Source organism: Tachyglossus aculeatus, chromosome 10 (genome assembly GCF_015852505.1).
Source record: "Tachyglossus aculeatus isolate mTacAcu1 chromosome 10, mTacAcu1.pri, whole genome shotgun sequence".
Lineage (NCBI taxonomy): Eukaryota > Metazoa > Chordata > Mammalia > Monotremata > Tachyglossidae > Tachyglossus > Tachyglossus aculeatus.
Genome location: NC_052075.1, coordinates 42,580,978 through 42,604,572, shown reverse-complemented (window position 1 = coordinate 42,604,572; position 23,595 = coordinate 42,580,978). Strand labels below are relative to the sequence as shown.

Sequence of the window (23,595 nt, the reverse complement as noted above, 5' to 3'; positions counted from 1 at the left end):
TTATGACCTAACAGTCTGCATGGCGGGCAACCCTTCTTCTCCGAGAAGGCCTGCAGCAAACAGAGAGCGGGGACAGGCAGCAAGCTTTACTGAGCACCGAGGCCCTCCCTCGACAAAACCTCAAACGCCGAAAGTGACCCCGTTCTAAAGTTACCAGAGCTGGCGTGCGGCCAGGCCAAAAATCCATATCCAATCAGTGGTAATGGACTATTTGTTGCATTTCCTCATATAAGCTTGCTGCATTGCTATAAAATCCCAGGTCGGTATTTTTAGATTTACTTAGCCGGAGAGGTAACAACAGTCTAAAGCTGGACACTGTGGGCACGGGGGTGGGGGAGCGGGGAGAGGGAAGGGTGGGAGAGATGACAGAGGATCTGCCATTTGGATGAAAGGAACTTACACTTCTGCAGCACATCTCAAACCCTCCTCCCTGGGGCGCCCCGATGCCAGGCCTGGCCACCCATTCTGTGGAACTGTGGGGGGGTAAGGGGGAGAATCTCTTGTCAGGGACAAGAGCAGCACAACCCAGCCCCCGGGGAAGCCCTTAGTCCACGGCTCTGCACTTGGCAGGTGCTAAATAAATACCACTGCTTGACTGACTAGGGGGTTGGGGAGGTAGACTTGCCATCAAAGGCTCTCTATGGCTTCTCACTAGCCACCTCACTGGACTTTTCCTCCTCCACCCTCCTTACCCTCCCGAAGTTGGTGCACTGGGTGATAGCCAGGATTCTCACTTCCTGGGTAGGTACCCTCTGCTCTGCTTGGAGCCCATAGTGCTTCAGGGCTGGGGGTTGACCCAGGCCATTCACGCAAGAGCTGGCCTGCTCATCCTCATTGTTACATTTTTTGGGGGGCTTGAGGTCAGTTCCAGGCACAATAGTTACCTGTATCTAAATACCCCCAGATATTGTAATGCTGCTTCAATGCCACAGGCAACAACCCTAGCCACTGAGCAACCCCCAGGCTTACCCTTTCATAGTCATGCTCCTCGATTCAAATCAAGAACAGGAGAGAAGTAGACTGAAGCCCAGGGGATAGGTGGATGGACCATATTGCCCCTTTCTTCTCCTATTTTCCAACACAAAGGACACGAAAGAGGCTGGTCAATTGTACAACTATCTCTCCCTCTGCTGCCCCAGACTCCTATACCTTGTATTATTTACTTCAGTCTGGAGAGCGCACCTTGCGGTAATGGCCAAGACTCTGGGTCACGGTCATTTCATATTGGTCTAATGGAAGTAGCACAGGCCTGGGACTCAAGAGACCCAGCTTCTCGATGGCCTGCTGGGAGACCTTGGGCGAGTCACTCAACCTCTCAGTTTCCTCATCTGTAAAATGGACAGGAAAATACCCTTTCTCCCTCCCTCATAGGCTGTCAATCCCAGTTGAGACAGGGATGATGTTTGAGCTGATTATTTTTTTTTTTACCAATTTCCAGCTCTTGGCTTGGAGTTAGGCATAGAGTAAGTGCTAGATCGATACCATAATTCCTTCTTTAATCAGGATCCACCAGCCACATGGCGGGCTGTCCCCCTGGGCCGCATTACAACCCAAACTGTGCTTGGGGATGGGGCAGGCACAGCTTTCCCCTCTGCTCTCCCAAGACTCACGGCGACTGTGCAGAGGCTCATCGATGCAGAGCCCAGACTGGACTGCTCAAACCCACCAGGGAGCTACGGACTTGCTCAGCAGGGAAGGGGGAGCAGCCTGGCATGTAGGGCTGAAGGTTGGGAACTCCTGCTGGGAAAACTCTCCTTTGCTGCCTGAAATTTCCATTCTGCTCCTGGCCCACACCTCTATCTTGCTCTCTGCTCTCCTCTCAGCTGCAGTCTCCAACCTAGCCAGGAGGCTGAGCCAGTCAGCTGGGAGTCTGGCACCAGCTAAGACCTGGGGCCCTTCAAATAGAATCCGCACCCTTAGAAGGGAAAAGCCACCAGGTTGCCTTCCCGCACTCAGGCCCCCTCCCAACCCCTCCCCAGTGGCTGGGGAAGCAGAAATCTCTGCTATTCTGGAAATCCGTCAGGGAGGGGAGTGAGTGAGGGCGAGGGATTCCGGATGCCTCCCTCCAGGGAGCAGAACCTCCTCTCTGTCGGCTAGTCTCCTTGGGCCTTGCTTGGGTCAATCCCTCCAGGTGAAGGTACCTGGACAGCTCCTTCCCCTGCTGGCTCAGTCAGAAACATCTGCTGTGTGACCTTGGGCAAGTCACTTCACTTGTCTGTGCCTCAGTTAACTCATTTGCAAAATGGGGATTGAGACTGTGAGCCCTATGTGGGACAGGGACTGTGTCCAACCCAATCACTCTGCGTATCTATCCCAGTGCTTAGTACAGTGCCTGGCACATAGTAAGCTCTTAACAAGTACCACAGTTATTTTTATTATTTTCCACACTATCACGCTGTGCAGCCAACCATGGCTTATCAGAACCAAACTCCAGCTTGCCACCAATTGCGGCTGACGGTGTAGAGGAGGGAGGCTCACCTATTCAGCCTGGCTGGGCCGAGGAAGGAAAGGCTCTTTGTTGGCAGTAGAGAGACAATGCATGGGAAGATGATGCACAATGCCATTAACAGTGATACACCACCCGGAAGCAACCAGGCCCTGGGCTCCGGATGGGGAGCTCCCTTCCAGGCTAAGGATGTCAGAAACTCAGACATGGGTTATAACCTACAGACCTGTTTTCCTCTATCCTGGGCCCTGGTGAACATAGCTCACAGCTGATGGGCACAGATATAAAACAAAACATTCTTTAGCAAGGGTAAAGGGCTGGGACACAGACAGAGAAGGAGCAGGAGGATGCAGAGATGCCACAAATTAGGGAGATAAGGTCACACAGCAGACAAGTGGCAGAGCTGGGATTAGAACCCAGGCCCGTAGTCTTTCTACTAGGCCACGCTGCTTCCCTGTACTTCCCGTGTACTCTCCCAAGTGCTTAGTACAATGCTCTGCTCACATTAAGCACTCAATAAATATGACTATCTCGAGGAAAAGCCTCCGTCTCTCTGGGGGCCCTTTCCCTGTCACAAGAGACTTCTCAACGGCCCTAGGTACCGGTCACCGCAGCCCTGGTATCGTACAATCCCGCCGATTGACCGGGAGGAGAGATGCCCTCCGGTAAGGCCCGTGGTGACTGACCCGACCCGATCCGTCCCTCCAGTGACCATGTGTGACCTGGCAGAAATCTTTCAAGCAAGGCTTGATTACAAGGGTTTTCAGGAGCTCAGGCATGTAAAGGCCAACCGGCAAGGCAAGTTAACACATGGATCCCCATGCTGCCTCCCTTCTTGGTAGCCTCCTCCCCCTCCCTCTAGTTAGGGGTGACCAAGAAGTCAGCCCTGGGAGTCATTCTAGACACGGATCCGGAAGCCAGGAAACAGAAGCTCAAACCCCTCGCCATTCTGCGCGGTGCCTCCTCCAGGGGTTTGAGTTATGGGGAGGAATGGGATGGATGGCAGGAGAGAGCGGAAGCTGGGAAGGGAGCAGGGCTGGCACTGCTGCAGCTGTTCCGGTCGCCCTTCCCATCTCCCGCCAACCCAGACGTTAACAATGGGGAGGGGGCGAAAAAAGGAAAGACTGATTTAATTTAGGTTAATAAGTGGAAAAGAGAGTTGGAGGAGATGGGAGATTGCATTGCCAGGGCTGGTGCCCCATGGAGGAGAAAAGGGGGACTCGCGCTGAGACTTGGGTCCTCGGCCCGTGTGGGCTTCCTAATTACACCAGGCCCACCTAGGTGCTTGCTGAAGTCTGGCCGCACGGCAGCACCGCAACGGTCCCCCCCCCACCCCATGGAGGGAGCGCCGGCCTCTGGAGGGCAGTGGTGCCCAGCGGTCCTGGAGCTGTCTGATTACACGGCATAATTACAGGTAATGGGAGCTTGGCCACGCCAATGAAAAATTAGGCCCGGCGGCTATTTCCGAAGAATGGATGCAATTCCATGCTTGACTGGCTGTGAAAGTTACAAGTGGGAGAATAGGAAAACAGACAATATTCTACCTAGATTTGCAGCTTCCTAGAGCAGAGCCCCATTGTAGCCAGCAGGCTGCTTGTACCCATCTGCACAAGCCCCAGGGCCAGTCCAACAGAAGCCAGCGGTGAGCCTGCTGTGGAGTGGCAGGGCTCACCTCTGGACTAGGGACAGTTTTGGTAAGGCTACCAACAACCCCCTCTAAGTGTTCAGTACAGTGCTCGGCACACAATAAGTGCTCAATCAATATCACTGAGGATGACGATGACAAAAGAGGATAATTAGCAATACAGGAAATGCTTCCGATGGCAGTGTTTTCCATCTGCTTCATCAAGTTCGTATTTGGCGGTGCCGCTTCAACTTAATACCATTTATCTGTGTCAAGCTCGTTTCAAAAAAGAAGTGGCCATAGAAATAAACACGGTGGAGGGCGGGGGCACAGTAGCCACAGACCTAGAGGACAGGTCCCAGCAGCCCAGAGGAGGGGAGAGAAGAAGCAGGACTGTGAACAGTGCTCACTGCTTAGAACAGTGCTTGGCACAGTGAGCACTTAACAAATACCATAAACAAAACAACCCGCCCCCCTGCCACGGAGGGTAGGTTCCACGTGATACTCCTATGGCTTGGGGCTGCGGTTCCATATCTGGGTGGGTGGAGTTTTCTGAGCCTTTTGCACTGGCTGGAAAAGGTACCGCGAGATGGAGTGTGAGAGCAGCTGTCCAGAAGAAGATTCAGTATTCAGAGAGTGCCTTCCTCCTATCCTGAAGAATCCGAAGAGCCAGAAAAATAGAATCTTGTTAAGCTGCTCTCAATCCAAACCTTTTACCTAACCTTACTGGAACGATACAAGGAAGAGGCAGAGGGCGGAGAGAGAATGCTGCCAGCCTTGTAAACAAATGCCCGTGCCCAGAAAGAGTCAGGGGGTCAGTGCTCCTGGGGCAGACCCCTGACCCTTCCAACCAATGGCTCCTGCCCTTAGGGATGGATTTGGCTTGGTCTGCTCTGGCAGCTGAGGGTGAACGCTACTTTCTCTGCTCTCACGAATCTGCTGCTTGTACAGACCTGAAGCTCAGCCACCTAGGCTGGCACTGCTGCCCTGGTGTTGCGGGGGAGGGAGGAAGAGGGAGAAGGGGAAAAGGAGAGAGACAGAGAGTACACCCAACCTGCTTCCTCACTATCTGTGATCAGGCCTGGGGGACTCTGAAGTGAAGGAGGCAATAAGAACTGGGCTTAGAAGAGGAAAGGAAGAGAAGGGAAGTGAAGCAGGGTCCTCGGAGACAGCACAGCCACAAACTACCAGATTGAACTGCAGTCACATTTAAGGCTTCAGGGATGCCAGTGGGCCATTACCCAAAAGATGGACCATAACGGGCAGGGTCCAGAAGGTCGAATCAGGGGCATGGCAGGTGCCTAGAATTTAGACAGAGGACATGCCAAGGAAGAAGAGTGGGTTGCAAATCCCTGAAACACTCTACATTCTTCTTAAGCATGTAACATAGAACCACCACCAGACAGCCCTGGCAGAAGACAGGCTTATCTTTGCCAATGCTGGCTCTGCAAGGAGCTACATTCCGGCCCGTTAAACTCTGGATCTTCCCTCTGACCTAAGAGCCACACTTGCTGCCCCGTACCCCTCCCTGTTCCTGCATCCACCAACCAGGAGAGAGGAGAAGAGGCCGCAGAAGCCATCTCTAAGAAATAAATACAAGCACCTCCCTGGTTTGAGGCTCACATACCCAGACAAGCCACTCTTGCGTACAGACGTTACCGGGACCTGTCCACAAGACACTGGCTTCAACCTGAAAACAAACTGCTGAAATCCAGAGGTCACTGGTGACTTATAATTCATCCCAGGCAGAGGGTGGGAGATATGAGGAGTTGTGTCCGGTGAAGAGGGAGGACGCCATCAATCGAATCTCCTTTTCAAATCCACTTTGGTCACGGGAGCTACGGGGAAAAGGTTCGAATGCTGATCAGGCTTGGCGTTCCTGCCACCCCCTCCCTTATAATTAGGGAGGAACAGAAGATGTTGAAATGTATGAAGTGGAGGCATTGGAAGAAGTCAAAGCAAAGGCTTCTGTTGTGGGGGGGAGAGGGAAGGGAGAGAGGGAGTGTTGTGGGGGGGATGTTACTGGGGAGACTGGCTTTATCAAAGGAGCCACCCCAGGTCGCTGCCTATTCTCCCTCCCAAGTAGTGTTGCCTTTCAGACCAGTGGGCCTCCCAACTCCTCTCCTATATTCCCTGCCTTCTTGGCCGGATACTGCCCATGTCACTTTTCTGTCCTCACTCCTCTTCTGTTAACTTGGCTTGGCACCTCTCCCCTTCACACAGTCAGTTTGAGAGTTTGGGACCGAAGGAGAGTTGGGGACAGAGTGAGAAGAGTAATCCATTCCAGCACTTAGTACAGTGCCTGCAACACCATAAGCTCTTAACAAATACCATTATTATTATTGCTATTATTAATCGAGTGGCAATCAAAGGAATTTATTGAGAAGCAGAGTGGACTAGTGGATAAGAGCCCGGGCCCAGGAGTCAAAAGGATCTGAGTTCTAATCCCAGCTCTGCCACTTGTCTGCTACGCGATCTTGGGCAAGTCACATCAATTTTCTGTGCTTCAGTTATCTGATCTGTAAAATGGGGATTAAGACTGTAAGCCCTACGTGGGATATGGATCGTGTCCAAACAGACTAACTTGTATCTATTCCTGCTCCGGCACCTGTAACAGTGTCTGGTACATGGTACTTACTGTGTGCAGAGCAACATACTAAACACTTGGGAGAGTACAATACGATCGAACTCGTAGACATGATGCCTACCCTTAAGCAGCTTACAATTGAATGGTGACAGAATTGCAGATTTATTTTCAGTTACTCCATTTAGCAGGTCTCGGTTGGATTTTGATGGCCCCAAGTATTATCTGTCCTTAATGAAAGGAACATAACAGTCCTCCACCCTCACCTGTCTGAGCACGTCTGTCTTTTTGTCTCACTCTCTCCTCCCCCATCTCATCGACACAAGCCATCAGTCTGGATCCAGCACTGTCTTGGTGTATGAAGTACAGCTGTTTCTTCCAATAGGGTCTGCCTATCTAGTTCTGAAAAGGCAGGAAGTGCTGCATATGGAGGGATGGTACTGACCTCGGGGGAATCCTTCCTTTGGCTGCCAAGCCAGAAGACGGGAAATAGGTCAGACGGCAGTCGGGCAGGCTGAGCTCTGGAGCAGACAGGGCTGAGCCCTCTGCTCCAGATAGCACCAAAAGAGCAACTTTGAGGTCACAGAGGGGACACAGGGGGTCACAAAGAGGTCACAAGGAAGCTGCCTAGAGAGGAGATGTGGAGTCGACCAGCAACCTGACCTGAGCAGGCCTCGCTTGCAGTGCATATTCAGCCTGAAATCCAGGGGAACTGCCTGGCCCAAGCTAAAATCTGGGAATCGACCCTTGAGCTGAACCTGACTTAGGGGGAGAAGAAAAGGAGGAAGGCTGGTCACACTGTTACCCATTCCTGCCCAGCCCTGTGAGGTGCAAAAATGGGTTCCTTCTTACTTACCAACCCACTTCCACTGCCATTTTTAAGTCTATGCTTTCCTAGCCAAGAGGCTGCCTGCAATAGCCAATTCCCCTCAACAGCCCCAAAAGGGATGGAAGGGGCTGGGAACAAGCAAAGGGAAAACCCAGCAGCCCACGGCTGGGAAGAATGTGGTCCAGGACATCCTAGGAACCCACAGTTCACGTGGGTGTCACGTCTGCTGCAGCGTTAGTCTGGATGACTCATCTAAACCCCCTCCTGGATCACTAAATTGGTCCCCAGTTTGGACTGAACTCCACCCTACTCTGCTGGTCAATCACCACGGCAGTGAAAGCGTTCTTCCCTGGAGGCCCCCAGCACATAGGCGGGTGTCAAAGGCCTCAGGGCTACCCTAGGGCTACCCCTTAGTACACTACTATCCCTATTTGAGCCAGGGTCTTGCCTCCTGGTACCAAGGTCACACCAGCCCAGCATTCCCTGCAAAACACTCAACTCTCCGGGGGGTGCCCTTGGCACTGAAGCTGCTGGAAAGTGGGTGCAAAGGACGGAGGGGAGGGGGCCACTAGTGTGAAGAGCATGGCATAGTGGACAGCGTGAGGGCCCAGGAATCAGAAGGTCATGGGTATTAATCCCGGCTCCGCCACTTGTCTGCTGTGTAACATTGAGCAAGTCACTTCACTTCTCTGGGCCTCAGTTTCCTCGTCTGTAAAATGAGGATTGAGACTGCGATCCCCATGTAGAACAGGAACCGTGCCCAACCTAATTTGCTTGTATCCACCCCAGCGCTTGGTACAGTGACTGGCACATAGTAAGCACTTAACAAATACCATCATTCTTATTACTAGTAATATGGCAGCCTGACCCAGGAGCCAAGAGGGAACAGAAGTGTCCTAGGTGCAGAGGAGCAGTAGTGCCCCAAAACAACCAGGCTGGTGATAGCCACTGGTCAAGACTGTTCAGTCTGCAGATCAACTAACTTTGGCTGCCAGGTCAACAATGCTCTATAAACTGTCATGAAGCTGTTGATTTCTACCCGTTGGGAGAGAAAAGGCTCCTAGCACACCGAAGATGCTCAACAAATACTGAAACAATCATAAGTAATGTTGAGTCCACCCCTGGCAGAGGACTGGGATGGGAGGGAGAGCGGTGAGGCCAGCACATTCCCTTAAAGCAAGAACCTTTGGAGGATCTTTGTTGCTCCAGACCCCGGGGAGAAGATACCCAGTGCTTTCTAAAGGACTCTCAGCCTATTTTTCCTTGATCTCTCTCCCTGTCTCAGTATTTGTTGAGACTCAATTACTGACTTCCTGAACTCCACTCCGCAAAGGGTACAGACTCTGGGAAAGGAAGGGAAAGGGGCAGATCAAACCAGGAAGTGATATTCCACTCAAACATACAGGCTGGGCATTCATTTCAGACCATTACAAATGTGTGGAACGGGGAGGAGGGAGACTGGTCAAACGGGCACCAGGTCTACCCAGCTCTGTAACTCCGCGGCAGCCCACCTTTCCAAGCCTCAGGAGGAAAAGACAGTTCACATTCAGCTGAGATTCTCAGGTAAGGAAGGTGTGCGTGGGGGGGTAAGGGTGAGGGGAAAGGGGAGCGTGTGTAGTAGGGGGAAGGGGAACAAGATTCCTCTACAATTCCAGGCTGTCTGGAAGTTCAATGCAGTGACTAATCCCATTCTCCATCCCTGACAGTGACAGATGCCCACTTCCACTCCCTACCCCAGCAGGAAGAAATGTGGTTACAGCTGGCAGACAAGTGGGCATGGCAGTGGAACCTGGTGGGTACGCTCCTTCCACTGGTAACCAAGCCCTGCTTGAGAGAACACACTGTTACCCAGAAGAAGAATGAAGGGTGACAAACAGGGAGTCGGCACTGAGCTCTGTAACCCCATTCAACGCCAGTGGATTCTCCTCGGGTTCACTCTAAGAAAACAAATCCGAACCGCACTATAGGACACGGTGGCTCGGAGCCGCGCTCCTCCTGGATTTTGAGTTCGAGACTCCCCTTGGACTACCATTCTGGTGGTGAGGACCATAACTGCTGGCCCACCACCACCCCACCCCGGCATCGCAGAACCCGACCACAAGGTCCCAACAGGGAGAACGTGAGAAGACCATGAGATGACGGAACCGCCCGCAACGGCCGGGAGCCGGGCTCCTGCTTGAAAGAGCCGGCCTAACAGGCAGAAACAGAAATACAATTAAATTAAGTCAGAAAACCCGCTATAGAAAATGCAATTACTCAAAGATACAAATAAACGTTCAGAGAAAATTGGACCCTGACAGGGTTAGTCAAGCTTTTAAATTCAGCCGGAGGCAGGTGGGCCAGGCTATTATGCCAAGGACGGGAGATATCGAGCCACAAGCTTACCGCATTAAGGTCTCGCTTGTGCCAGCCGGGTACTCGCCACGGTCCCCCTGGGCCCTGCATAGGAACTTGGCGGTAGTACACGGGCCTGACACACAGCTCAGAGGAACAGGAAGCAGGCAAACGTGGGATGCCTGGTCCCAGCCTGGACAGCCTCCTAGAATGCCCGCCCAACAGCATGGCGGGTCTGGGCCCAGTGGCCCTTGGCTTCCCACTCCGCGTGGGCCTCGGGGAAGAACAAGGGCATGCCCGCCGGCCTGGGCGATGCCCTGGTGCCCAGACGCGTGGCAGACGGCCCGACCGAATGGCCTACCTCTCGCTGTAGCACCAGCTCCTTGGTGAACAGGGTGGCTTCCTCACTGAAGGGCTCTCCCTCTTGCACCAGGCCAGGCAGGTTTCGGGCTCCCCGGGGACATTCAATGCCTGTGACCGGAGAGAGAACACTTGGTGAGCACTGGCCTGAAACTGGGCTCTGGGGTCACATTGCCCCGTAGAGAGTCCCGGAGTCCCAGAGATCTGTACAATGGTACTGCAGTCCTGTGGGGAAATCAGAACCAGAATAAATGATGACCATCAAAATGGGGCAATGTGCCAACTGTGCCAAAATCTTGGGGAAAATCCCTAGCGCTTTCCAGCCACTGGACCAGAGGGAAGGAAGGGAAATGTTGAAGGGTTCCTTCCTTCCTGGTGCAGAAACACTTGGAGAGACTCAAGGGGTCTTATGTGTGATCATCCCCATCAGCTACATTCATTGAATCAAACAATCAATGGTATTTATTAATTGATCAAGTACTGAATACAGTGCTCTGCACACAGTAAAGGCTCACTAAATACCACTGATTGATTATTGAGCACATTCTGTGTGCAGAGCTCTGAACTAAGCACTTGGGAGAATATGACACAACAGAGTTGGTGGATGGGTTCCCTGCCCACAAGGAGGGGGAGACAGACAGTAAAACAAATTACAGATATGTACACCTTAGTGCTAGGATGCTTAGGGTGGGACTTGATGCCTGACTTACTGGCCCATCTGTTTACAAACTGAGGGGATCAGGGGAGTGAACTACTTTTTTTCCACCTGCACTGGGCTATGAAATGACCCCAAGGGCAGCCTTTCCAGTCTGAGATCCCGAATGCAAAGAGGTCAGGGCAACCACTACTTCTGTACTAGCTACCTCTTCAGCGCAAGATACAACAGAGTTAATGAAGCAAGCGGATGGAGCCTCAGTAAACAACTTGAAGGTCCGAGATTCACTGACGACTGGTGGAAGGAGCTGCAGACCTGCAATGACTTGCACAGGAGGAGTCCAGCCCAGCCATGGAAGAGCAGATTTGGCAAGGGAGGGGCTGGGGGTGAGTGAGAATGAGGCCACATGCCTGCGTGGCCTTGAATTCTGGGCCTTGGTGTGAGCTCGGCTGGGTCACTGGGGTTCGGTCTGAGCAAGGCTTTAGAACCATGGCCCACAAGTGAGCCAAGCTTCCTCGGACTAAACATTGGCAAAGGGCCACTGCTTCTAGCATTCCTCATTGTCAGGTATGGTAAGAAGCATCTTCCTGGCCAGAGGGCCTCACCACATGGGGCAGATGCCACCTTGATAAGCTGCCCACGCATCACCTGCCACAGTCACTCCACCTGAGAGCTTTTCAGGGCTTTCTAAGCAGGCACAGACCCTCCTTCCCGCTTCCCCCTCTTCTCTCAGGCTATATGGTAGTGGGGAGCTGGCTCTGGCCACCTCCCTGTTCCTGAAGTTCATACGGTGAGGGGAAGGAGGCCAAAAAGCGACATTGGATCCCTGTGAGGGCAAAGACACAGATACCACATGGCAACTACCTGGAGTACAAAAACTAAGCTGGAGCCAACATACCAATTCTCCTCTAATTTTAAGACCTGCAGCAGAACTTCCCGTGAACTGCCGGTTGGGGAGGAAGGAGAGAATAAGGGGTAAAAGAAAGAGGCGGGGAAGGAGGCTGACCCCCCCCACCCCTCACCCCCGGAGCTCACCAATGGCCCGTGCCCACCTTTCTACCTGGCTGGTCCTTGTTGTTCTCAGCCCTGCCATCCTTATCAACTCCAGCTGCAGCCCTCACCCAGGTCTCTGCTTCTAACAAACCTCCCTTGCCAGTCATAACCCACCTAACCAGTTCAGGTGCAAACTAGACGGCGTCTTGGGTGGTTGCCCCGTGCCGATGACTTCCGGAGCTCCTCTGCCCAGCCCCGGGTAGGGGGGAAGGAGAGAGGTGCCGGCCTTGACAAGAGAGGGAAAAGGAGACAGAACTTCAGCAGGCTTCCTGCTCACTCCCCACCCTGAGCACTGACTTCATCCCCAGTCAGGAGTCGGCAAAGAGACGGCTGCCCACCCGACTGAAAAATCTAGTGCAGAAACATGCTAACAGCAAGGACAGTTCTGTGGCGCTCCCCTTACCTGGGTTAGCGCTAGATAATGTCACAAACCCAACCTGCCTCCTTATCACTGCTCAAATGGAGGCCAGGAGACCGGGATGCTTACTTTTTCTTTCAAAGACAGAAAAGAAAAGGAAATAAAAGGCAAAGAAGAAGAAGAGAAGAAGAAAAGGCAGAGTCTCTGCTTGGAACCTGTGGCTGCCAGCGCTGGTCCAGGTCTCAACAGGCTGACGGGCAGCAAATCAACTGCTCCATAGCCACGTATGGCCTCGGGCTGTAAATATGAAGACGGAGGTCTCACCATATTTCTAGGCAAGCTCCCCAGCCGGTTTAGGAAGTGCTCGTAATTTTCGATCATGCATATTACCTCTAATAGCTGACTTCCCCAGTAACACACTAGCTGGGTGCGGCTTTCGGATAAGGGCCCCTTATATCATCTGCTCTACTAACGTCATGGAGGCAGGACAAGCAAGCAGCTTACCCACCGACTCTGGTTAAGCCAAAGACTAAAATGGAAAATTTTAAGTTAAAAGATAAAGAAATTCTACTCTCACATATGCAAACACCCAGAGCTCCAGAATGTTCTGTCTTTCTGGATGCTGATACAAAGAGGCACAACCACTACCACAACCGCTCCCCAGTTCTGGATCTTTGGGTCCCTCTACTTCAAGTCAACAAGGATACTTTCAGAGAATACATACCCGAACCCACATGGCTATTTTACACTCTTTCTTCCAAACCTCCCTAGTCCTGGCTCTTGGGATGCTTCAAATTCACAGGTCCAAAGACTTGGGTTGCCATTACACTGAGAAGGAGTGATGGGAAACTCCCAGTAGAGGGTAGGCATGTGTGGATTGGGCAGAGGGAGACCCTCCTATTTGTGGTGAGTAGTTAATAAGCACACCTTGTCCCCTAAGCCATATGCTGTTGTTCTGAAGGCCCCCAAACAAGTCCCATCTAGATCTGTCAGTTGAAACTTAAGACCCCCGCCCCCGGTCAGGTCTCTGCTGGTTTGCCTGGGGCTGTGGGCAGCTGGCCTTTTGGTTTTTAACAGATTCGTGTCATGTAATAACACAGGCAGATTCTCTCTTGGGAGTCTTGGGTAACTCTGACGTTCTTATTATCCGCCCCTCTGCCACCACTATGGAAAAGCATTCTTTTTAAAAATATCCCACTTTCAGGGCCTTTGACTAGGTCAATTAACACAATTGCTCAGGTCAGCCTGCTGTGGAACCAAGAAGTTCAAACAGTCTGGCTAATTACATGATAATGGGTCATGGGAAAATGACTTTTGTTAATGGCTATGTGGGAGTTACTCCATCACTTGGAATATGGTACCTTGTATTTTATAACAGTTTTGCTTTTAGTAATGTGTGGGAATGCATTTTGATTCAGAAAGTGTGTTCTTGTTTCTTTCTGAAGTAGCAAAAGCAAAGCAAGATGACCAACGGTCCCTTTTAGACTGTGATCCCACTGTTGGGTAGGGACTGTCTCTATATGTTGCCAACTTGGACTTCCCAAGCGCTTAGTACAGTGCTCTGCACACAGTAAGTGCTCAATAAATACGATTGATTGATTGATTGAAGTAGAGATGATAGGCATCATAAAGTACACTGCTCAGTGGACTAACTTTTTTAACTGACAACTTCCTTCGAATGCTCCCCATCTTTATCTCCATCTGTTCTCACTGACGGAACAGAGCGGGCTTCCACAGTCCTGGGCCTAGTGTTCCAACACTTTCTTTGTGTTGTCAGGTAGGTCAGGTAGGGGGAAGCTGATTGAGTGACTTTAAGCCGATGGTGTGGAATTCCTGTTTGATGGGAAGAGAGAAACCTGGAGGGAGACCTCACTCTATGAGGGAGGTCTTAACAAGCCCGGGTGAGGAGTCAGACAGAAAAAGGGATGCTTGGGATTAGGACTGTGGCAGCCCTTAAGGACCAATGTAGCGGGCACGTGGGATCCCATTTGGACCTAAGGCCAAAGGACACACAACAGTGGTCCAGGGAAGGGCGGGGGAGCATCCCGGCAATCGACCCCAGTAGAAATGAATGAAGCCACCCCACCTAATGCCAAGTGGTGGGCCCCACTTAGAGGGAGATCATTTTGAGTCCAACTAGGTCTTTTCTGAGACCTCCGGCACTGGGGCCCAAGACATCTCCTCCGTTCATGCCTACCACTTTAATAGCCTGAGATTCGGGCTTACCAATGGCTTGAAGGGAATCTAGGTTACCCAAAGAGTACCCGGTGGGGTGCCCCACTGCTGTAAGCTCAGAGAAAAGAAAAACAGTCACATTTCTACTCTTGGACTTCAATCTAACATGTCTGGGGGGCAAGAATGGAAACACAAAGAGAGAAAACAGAGAGGGCTGACAATGATGGGCAGGCCTGAGTGGGGAGGGCAAATGGTTCGGGTGTCTCCAAAGCAGGAGGAAAGGGGAGGGGACCCAGACCCTGGGAGATCCCATTCAGGGCCCCCAGCTCAGCTGCGGGCACCTCTGGGACAGCAGGATGATACAAGCGAGCTGGAGTGCATTCAGAGAAGACCAGCAGAAAATGATTCCGGGAGACCTGTCTTCAGATGAGAGATAAAAGGGGCTAAATCTGTGCAGCTCAACTAGGCGGTGACTAAAAGGGTGACATGATAACGATCTGCAAATATCTGAAAGGTGCAAACATAAGGAAGGAGTCGAAGGACTAGGAAGCAGGGAGGGTAATTAGGAGCAGGGAAAGGAAAATTTGGGCTCAACATCAAAACGTTCTATTAAACTGCAGAATCAGCTGTCCAAGAAAATTCCACCCTGGCAACCTAGGAGTGGCAGAAGCAGTGTGGTCCAGTGGAATGCTCACAGGACCAGGTTTTAATTCCAACCCTGCCAACTTTTTTTTGGCATTATGGTATCAAAGCAGTATAGCCTAGTGGCAAGTGCACAGTCTTGGGAGTCAGAGGATGAGGGTTCTAATCCCGACTCTGCCACTGGTCTACTATGTGACCTTGGGCAAGTCACTTCACTTCTCTGTGCCTCAGTTACTTCATCTGTAAAATGGGGATTAAGACTGTGATCCCCTTATGGGACAGGGACTGTGCCCACCCTGATTAGCTTGTATCTACCACAGTGCTTAGAACAGTGCTTGGCACATAGTATGCGCCTAACAAATACCATAATAATAGTAATAATAATGATAATATTATTTAAGTGTTTTTATGGTATTTGTTAAACCCTTAATAATAATTGTGGTACCTGTTAAGCGCTTATTATGTGCCAGGCACTGCACCAAGCACTGAAGTGTATAAAAGCAAATTGGGTTGGTCAGTGTCTCTGTCCCATGTGGGGCTTACAGTACTAAATGCTGGGGTAGATACAAGCTAATCAGGTTGGACACAATGCATGTCCCACATGGGGCTGTTTTAATCCCTATTTTTCAGATGAGATAAATAAGGCACAGAAGTTAAATAACTTGCCCAAGTCAGACAAGTGGCAGAGCCAGGGTTAGAACCCAGGTGCCCTGACTCTATCCACTAGGCCATGGTGCTTCCCACATGGGCAGGACACTTCATTTTTTTGGGCCTCTCTCTGCAGTCTCACATTTCCTCCTGCCATCAACTCAAAATGTAACGTCTAAAACGGAACTACTTATCTTTCCACCCAAACCCTGTCCTCCTCTGAACCTTCCCATCGCTGTGGACGGCACCATCATCCTTCCTGCAAGCCTGTAACCTTGGTGTTATCCTTGACTCCTCTCTTTCATTCAACCCACACATTCAATCCATCACTAAATCTTATCGATTCCTTCCACCTCCACAATGTCGTTAAAGTCCGTCCTTTCCTCTCCATCCAATCACTTGTGCCTCCTCGCCTTGATTACTGTATCAGATTAGAACAGTGCTTTGCACATAGTAAGTGCTTAACAAACGCCATTATTATTATTATTATTCCTTGCTAAACTCCCTGCCTCCTGTCTCTTCCCATTCCAGTCCGTACTTCACTCTGCAGCCCGGATCATTTTTCTACAGAAACATTCAAGTCACATTTCCCCACTCCTCAAGAAACTCTAATGGTCACCATCCACCTCTGCATCAAACAAAATCTCCTCACCATTGGCTTTAAAGCACCATCACTTTGCCCCAGCCTACCTCACCTCTCTATGCTCCTCCTACAAACCAGCTCGGACACTTCACTCCACAGGAAGTCTTCCAGAAGGAATCTTGCGGCTGCTTCTCTCTCCTTGCTGTTGCCAAAATAGAGCAAATGCCAAGGACAAGAGCAAGGAAGTGAAGGAAAACCAAACTAAGCCTCTGGTAGCCCAGACCGCACTCAAACACCTTTTCCCATGTTCTTGTCACTGCAACAATCAACTGATTATTAATCAACATGGGCACTCAGGAGTTTTCCATCCACATCCAGAGTCATTTCTCTCTCCTCCCCTCCTTCACGCCAACCCACAAATCTAGTGGAGAAACTCTTGAATCTAACAGCTCTAACTCTGGTTTAAATGGCTCCTCTTTCCCCACACCTTGCCCTGGGCCTGCAAGGGCTAGAGAATCTGTGCAGAAGGGCACAGGCAGGGAACCCAGTAAATTGATTTCTTACACACACCTCAGTCGGCTTGTGCAGCAGAAAGACCTGGCGAGCTTTCAGAGAGGCACTGGAGCTCTGGACAAATGCTTTCACTCTAGGAGATCACCCAAATCTCTCTTCTCACTCTTGGGGACCCACAGATAATTGAGGCCCATCACTCTCATTAGGAATCAAATGGGGAGGAGTGTACTAGGGATGCCAGATGCTGACAAAGGCAGCAATGGACAACAGCTTGATCTGCTCATTTAGAACCACTGACCTTTAACCCAGGAACAGGGTAAAGGGTCCAGCCTCAACTTCCCTGTGTCCTTTACTATTTCCCCAGCCATGCCTATTCTGCGCACATATAATTCCATTACCCCATAAGTGGCTGCAACAAGTGACTCCTCCTAAACGTGGAGCTGGTTCAGTTCTTCACATAAGCAAAATGAAGAGATGTACAAGGAACCAAGAAAACCTGATTAAAGGGAATAACACTCAGATAATTGTAGTTGGGGGAGCCAGAACTGGGAGAGGTGCTGAGAGGGAAGCTGTAATTAAGTTCATATATTTCAATTCTAATTTTTTCAAGGATAGAATTCTACTTGGCTTGTGTCTCATTTCACCAGTTGTTTGATGCCTTAGAAAAAGAGAAGAACTGAAGTTAATTGGGAATAAGAGCAACAGGATCGAGTCTTCACAAAGGACTATGAAGAGCAGCCCCCTTTGAAGGAAGAAAAGGAAAGAAAACCGCTGGTGGAAATGAAGTGCAGTGCCCATCTTTAAAAACCCTTTCTGGTGTGCCAACTTAAGATGGGACTGTGTCACCTCTGGGGGGACTTTTAATTCTCATTTCAATCTTTTTACATTGTAATGGGCGTGCGCCTATCCTACTGAGTACTGAACTGGGAAAGTTGGAATCGCTCTTTAAGAAGAGACTAGAAAAACACTTTGGGCCTGTTTTGGGGACGGTAGAGCTTTGACCTGCTCGTCTGCTTCACTCTCTCCCTTCCTATCTCATACCGGCTCTCTTGCCGGTGGACTGGTTTCTGGGACTAGGAGGCCAGGGAGACTGGAATGCCAGTTCACTTGGATCCAATGAAGGCTTTTTGAAGGGGCTGCCCAGAGACTTAGCGCTGGACTCTATGCCTCAGGCCAGACGGACCCCTTCCCGAATAAGTTTCTCCAGTGGCCCCTGTAGAGCGACAACAGTCGTGCCCCCAGAAGAGAGTGGGTTTTACTGGCCAGAACTGGCACCATCCAGACCTCCGAGTCACTTCTGTATATCTCCCCGCTGCAGAACGAGAGCCAAAAACTAGGTTTCTCTTTTCAAAAACAATCCCCGTTCCCGACTGATGAGGTCTTTCCCTTCCTGTTTCTTCCCAAGAGTGGGGCTGTAAACAACGTGGCTGGGCTGCACTGAGGATGGTGGGCTCTCTTCCTTCAAATACAGCTGTTAATCTTCAGGGCTGCTGTACGCGGCAGCTCTGATAATGTAACTGGCAAAGTGGAAGGACATGGAAACAGCTGGGCACAGGGAAATTCTGTGTCCTAGATACGTATTTTTTTTTTCCCCTCTCCTGCATTTCTCACATAGGTATTGAAACAAACCCCCAAACCTTTACATTAATGCAACCTGAAGATAAACAAACACGCCCAAGGTCAGGAGCTGGAAATACAGAGGACAGTGAGATTACATTAAAGTGCCTACCCGGCCGATGCTCTTATGTAAGTGGCCCAGAAGGGATGGCGAGCATACATATGTGCAATGAGGGGGAGTCGGTTTCTATGAGAACCTCAACTTTTCCTTTTCCTGCCTTATTGGAAATGTTACCATATTCTTGCACCAGCCCAATCTTGGATCTTTTTGCTGTTCCCTCCCTTTTTTTAGGAGGTGGGGGAAAGGGGATGAGGAAAGGAGAGCCGGGGCAAATGAACCTCCCCTAATCTCCATTTACCTAATTCTGTTTTCATCAGGCACTGAAGGAGAATTGTTGAAATCAGGCCTGGAGCTCCTATTGGCCCAGGTCTTAGGAAGCACCTCTATGTTAAGAGAGGAGACCGTAGGGGAGCTCTCGGTCTACCAAATCTCCTTGTCTTGAAACTCCAGGATTCACCCCACGCCTCTCTTGCCAACTACCCCCCTGCTTAGAGAAGGACTTCCAAGTTGGATGGTCTCTGGGTTGCAGGAACAAAACGGTTCCAAGAAGGGAAGCAGGGAGGCTCTGTGGTAAGAACAAGAGCCTGGGAGTCAGAGGACCTGGGTTCTAATCCTGGCTCTGCCGTGTACCTGCTCCATGACCTTGGGCAAATCACTTCACTTAACCGGGCTTCAGTTCTCTCATTTACAAAATGGGGACTTAATCCTTATTTCCCCCTCCTTCTTAGGCCGTGAGCCCCATCTGGAACCGCTTAACAAATATCACAAATATTATTATTATCATTACTTTTACCATCTGGCATTCCAAAGAGTCCAGTAGTGTCACTGACTGCTCTGGAGCCCCTCCCTAGAAGCCCAAGGAGCAAACTTACCCCCTTCTTCAAACCCAATTACCCCTTACTCCTCTCCGAAGTCTCCTAGAGTCGTAACCCCCTTCACAAGCCTTCTAGCCACCATGAACCACATTACGGCACTGATTCTGACAGAATCACATTAGACCACTGAACCTGGCTTCCACACACAGGCAAAAAAATCTGGCTTCCTCAGACCTGGGGAAAGACCTATAGCCTCAGTGAGATGCCAGACTAGAAAGGGAAAACTTGTCAGAGTTTTCTCCTTCCAGTCTGTAGTGCTCTTTGCTCACTGGGTCTGTGGGTGCTTCCCTCTTTCCCCAGATAGTCCCTTCACAAGATCCACTTATTCCCTGGGCTTTTGTATAGCAAATGAATTCATTCAATCGTATTTATTGAGTGCTTAGTGTGTGCAGAGCACTGTACTAAGCGCTTAGTATGAATGATACTGGGATGGGTATCCTTAGGCTCCAATACCCTGGGAACTTCCCTTGAATAGCTGCTTGACTTTTCTTTTTCCCGACTAAGTCACAGGGAGCACGGGAAGCCCAAAAGCCCTGATATGGGCTGAGGAAGAGGATGAAGAAAGCTGTTCAACCGCCCAGAGGAATAACTCCTGAGTAGGAAGATGGTTCCTTGATTACTGAACCACAGTGATGGCTCGGAGGCCGCTATTGGGAGACTGAAATGTCAGTTAGCCCAAGTTTCTTTCTGGCTATGTCTTGATGACTTCAGGGGAAGCGAATTCCAAGGTTCAGCTGCAGCAGCAGGTCTAGGAGTGATTTTTTTTTTTAAAATGGCATTTGTTAAGCACTACGCATTCAACACTGTTCTAAGCACCGGGACAGATAAAAAGTTAATTGGGTTGGACACAGTCCCTGTCCTTCATGGGGCTTACAATCTAAGCAGGAGGGAGAATAGGAGAACCGAGGCACAAAGGAATGAAGTGACTTACCCAGGGTCACACAGCAAGCATTTGGCAGAGCTGGGATTAGAACCCAGGTTCTCTGACCCCCAGGCCTGTGCTCTCTCTGCTAGGCCATACTGGTTTCTCAATGTTTGATTTTCCCAACTCCTTCCCCTTCCTGCATTTCAGTGAGAGCAAGATAGATCTACACACACACATCACCCCCAGATCTTGTCTTCCCTGCAGATTCTTTCCCCTGTGTCCCCAGTCTATCTCATACAATCCAGCCAATGCAGATGAGTAGTGTGGTCAGCTGGGGAAAATGAGAGACAGGGAGTCAAACAGCACCAGCTGGGTCAAGGAGTAATGATGCCCAGGGACCAAAGGGAATGAATCAAAATCCTCAGAGCAGAGAAACTCCTTGTTAGAGTCCTTCACCCCAGTAACTTCCCTCTTCCAAAAAAAAAAAAAAAATAAAATAAAATAAAATGAAGGCAGATCATGGAAGTAATTCAGAACAGCCAAGTGCCACTAAGAGGGTAGACTAGTGCCTGCCCACATCAATAGGGACCTGTTGGGATGAGCGGTGCTAAGCTTGGGCAGAGGGTGAAGGTTGAAACTACTTTCTTAAGGAATCATGTAGTAAAGGATAATGAGTAGAGTAGAAAAGTCCAACCTCTCCGAGATTGAGATAGCTTTGATAAGAGGAAGCCTGGGAGCCAGAGGACCTGGGTTCTAATCCCAGCTCTGCCACTTGCCTGCTGTGTCAGCTGGGACAAGTCACTTCACTTCTCTGTGCCTCAGTTATCTCATTTGTAAAGCGGGGCTCAAGACTGAGAGCTTCTTCTGGGAAACAACCTGTGTCTAACCTGATTACTTTGTATCTACCACAGAATTTAGTACAGTTACAAACATAGTAAGTGCTTAATAAGTGCTTAACAAATACCTTTAAAAATGAATAAAAATAAACTTAAAATTAAGGTATTTGACATTGGACAAGGAACATAACTTCTCTGAGCCTCAGTTTCCTCACATGTAAAATGGGGATTCAAAATCCATTTTCCCTCCTATTTAGATTATACACCCCAGGTGGGACAGGGACAATGTCCAACCTGATTAACCTGTGACTACCCCAGCATCAGAACAGTGTTTGACACAATATATATCTGTATATAACTGTAATCTATTTATTTACATTAATGTCTCCACTCTAGACTGTGAGCTTGTTGTGGACAGGGAATGTGTTTGATGTTACACTGTACTCTCCCAAGCACTTAGTACAGTGCTTTGCATACAGTAAGCCCTCAAAAAATATGATTAATAATAATACATGCTTAACAAATACCTTAATGATAATAACATAAACCAAACATGCTGGATAGAGCCCTAAACGCACAACTCTCAACTCAAAACTTCTAGGCCAATGGTTGAAGTGGAGAGGAAAGCCCTAACCACTGAACCTCTCTACCTAGTTGCATCTAGTCAGAAAAACCTACCATCATGGTTTTCTGCGAGGAGTGGGATGTAATGGGAAAGGGAGGACTCATACCCTTCTGTTGGCAGAGATGGGCTTTCTCTGGAGGCAGAAAGGTGCAGCAAAAAAGCGCTGCCATTCTTGCCGGAGGAAACCTTGCCCAGGCGAGGTGGCAGGCAGGTGTTGGAGGAATTATATAAGGGAGGAGCAGTTTGCCAGCTCTGGGGAATCACGGGGGCTGGGTCAGCAGGCCGTTTAAGGTCCACCTTTCATCTGACGGGCTGTCTGGGATTAAAGGGACAACAAATCCAAATCCCTGCCCAGAAACCACTCGGCAGAATACAGGGAAACACTATTCCATTAAAACGATTGTTTTTTCCCTGTTTGGAGGGCCATGCGGAAAGGAAAGGACTTGTGCTTCCTTTATTTTCCACAGAAGCCTCATTGCCGAAATGACTATTTCGGTCTTCATTACGGCCAGGGGGATGGAGAGAGCAGGTCTGCACTTAATTGAGCCTTTTTAGCTCCTGTCAATGGGAGGACCACGATGCTGAAGTACCACAACCTGAACCTTGCTGCAGGTAAAAAGTTTTTCTTTTGAAGCAGGACAGAGAAAGGGGAGAATGGGAGAAAGAAAGGAGAAGAGGCCGGAGAGAAAAGTAAACCAAACCCCACATTCTCAACAAGGCAGTTTCCTTTCTGGGGCTCTGCCGCTGAGAAGTAGATGCTAACCTGCTTTGTCAGCCAGTGCTGGCCTTCAGGAGAGACTGCAGTCGCTCTAGCTTCATTAATACCTCAAGCCTAAGAGGACAGTGTTTTTTGCCATTCCGTGGAAGAGAAGCCTGTCAGAAACACGGCCTGGCTGGGGAGGTTTGGGGAGAAGAGGAGGGAGGGAGTTAGGAGGCAGCCAAAGCAGATTTCGAAAACGCTGTTCCAGGCCAGACCCCTGTGCTGACCTTCTGTGCTCTCTGCTCTGCTCCAGGGAGGGTGGGGGCAGCAGATAGGGGAGGGGGATGCCTGGTAGAGCTGCTCACGCCTACTGAGCCTAGAGGGTCAGCTGTGAGAAGCAAGGAGGGGATGGAGAGAGCAGACACTGGAGTTGGGTGGGAAGAGGGGAGGGCACCTGGAGCTAGCAGTGTCATCATGACCCAAATTAGGGACTAGCATTTGTGCCAGAGGAAGCAGAGCGGGAGCCGTCACACTCTGCTGAGCCCTGCCGGCTGGGCTGAGATCCCTGCCTGCCTGTCAGCGGGAGCAGAGTGGCGCCGCGGGAAGCGCCCACTGCTGCTGGCCCTCCGGTTCGGCCCACCTCTGGAGGGGAGGGTGTGCCTCATGGTGGGAGGGAAGTGGACCCCTTCAGCAGGAGGGGCGAGAAGGGCTGGCGGGTGGGCTTGCGGTGGGACCGAGGCTGGAAAGACCGCATCAGCCTTGGGAAGAGGATCCTTGGGAAGGGAGGCAAGCAGTCTTCCAAGGACCAAACTGGAGAGAGGAATGATCTCCAAGAGAGACTTGCCCCTGAATACTGTGGGAGAAATGGCCAGCCACTCAGGCCTGAGAGGCCTCTTAGGTCAACTCATCACCTGAACATCCAGCGTGGTGATGGCCTTCTCCGATGACCAGACTGCAGGGTCATGCACTGGAGATACAAGGGAGATGACCACATGGCCCCAAGGAGTCAGTGAGGCCCTGAAACAACCATCCTCTGGTTGAGAACAGCTCAAATGCCATCAGTCCACAGTCCTCTCTTCCTGGCCAGCCTTCTCCCCAATCTCAACCTTACCACTGAGTCCTCCCATTCTTGAGCCTGTCGGTGGCCATCCTTAAGACTGGGATTGCTGGGGGCAGATATCGGAAAATCGTTCCTGCTCCTCCATTTCCACA

General features: G+C 50.5%; 1 protein-coding gene across 1 annotated transcript in view; it reads right to left on the bottom strand.

The window, feature by feature from the left end:
- Positions 1-23,595, bottom strand: part of SND1 (staphylococcal nuclease and tudor domain containing 1) — a 397,553-nt gene that overhangs the window by 76,363 nt on the left and 297,595 nt on the right. The window contains exon 16 of the mRNA XM_038752145.1: positions 10,179-10,288. Coding sequence (XP_038608073.1) covers positions 10,179-10,288 — 110 coding nt within the window. The remainder of the gene's footprint in view (positions 1-10,178; positions 10,289-23,595) is intronic.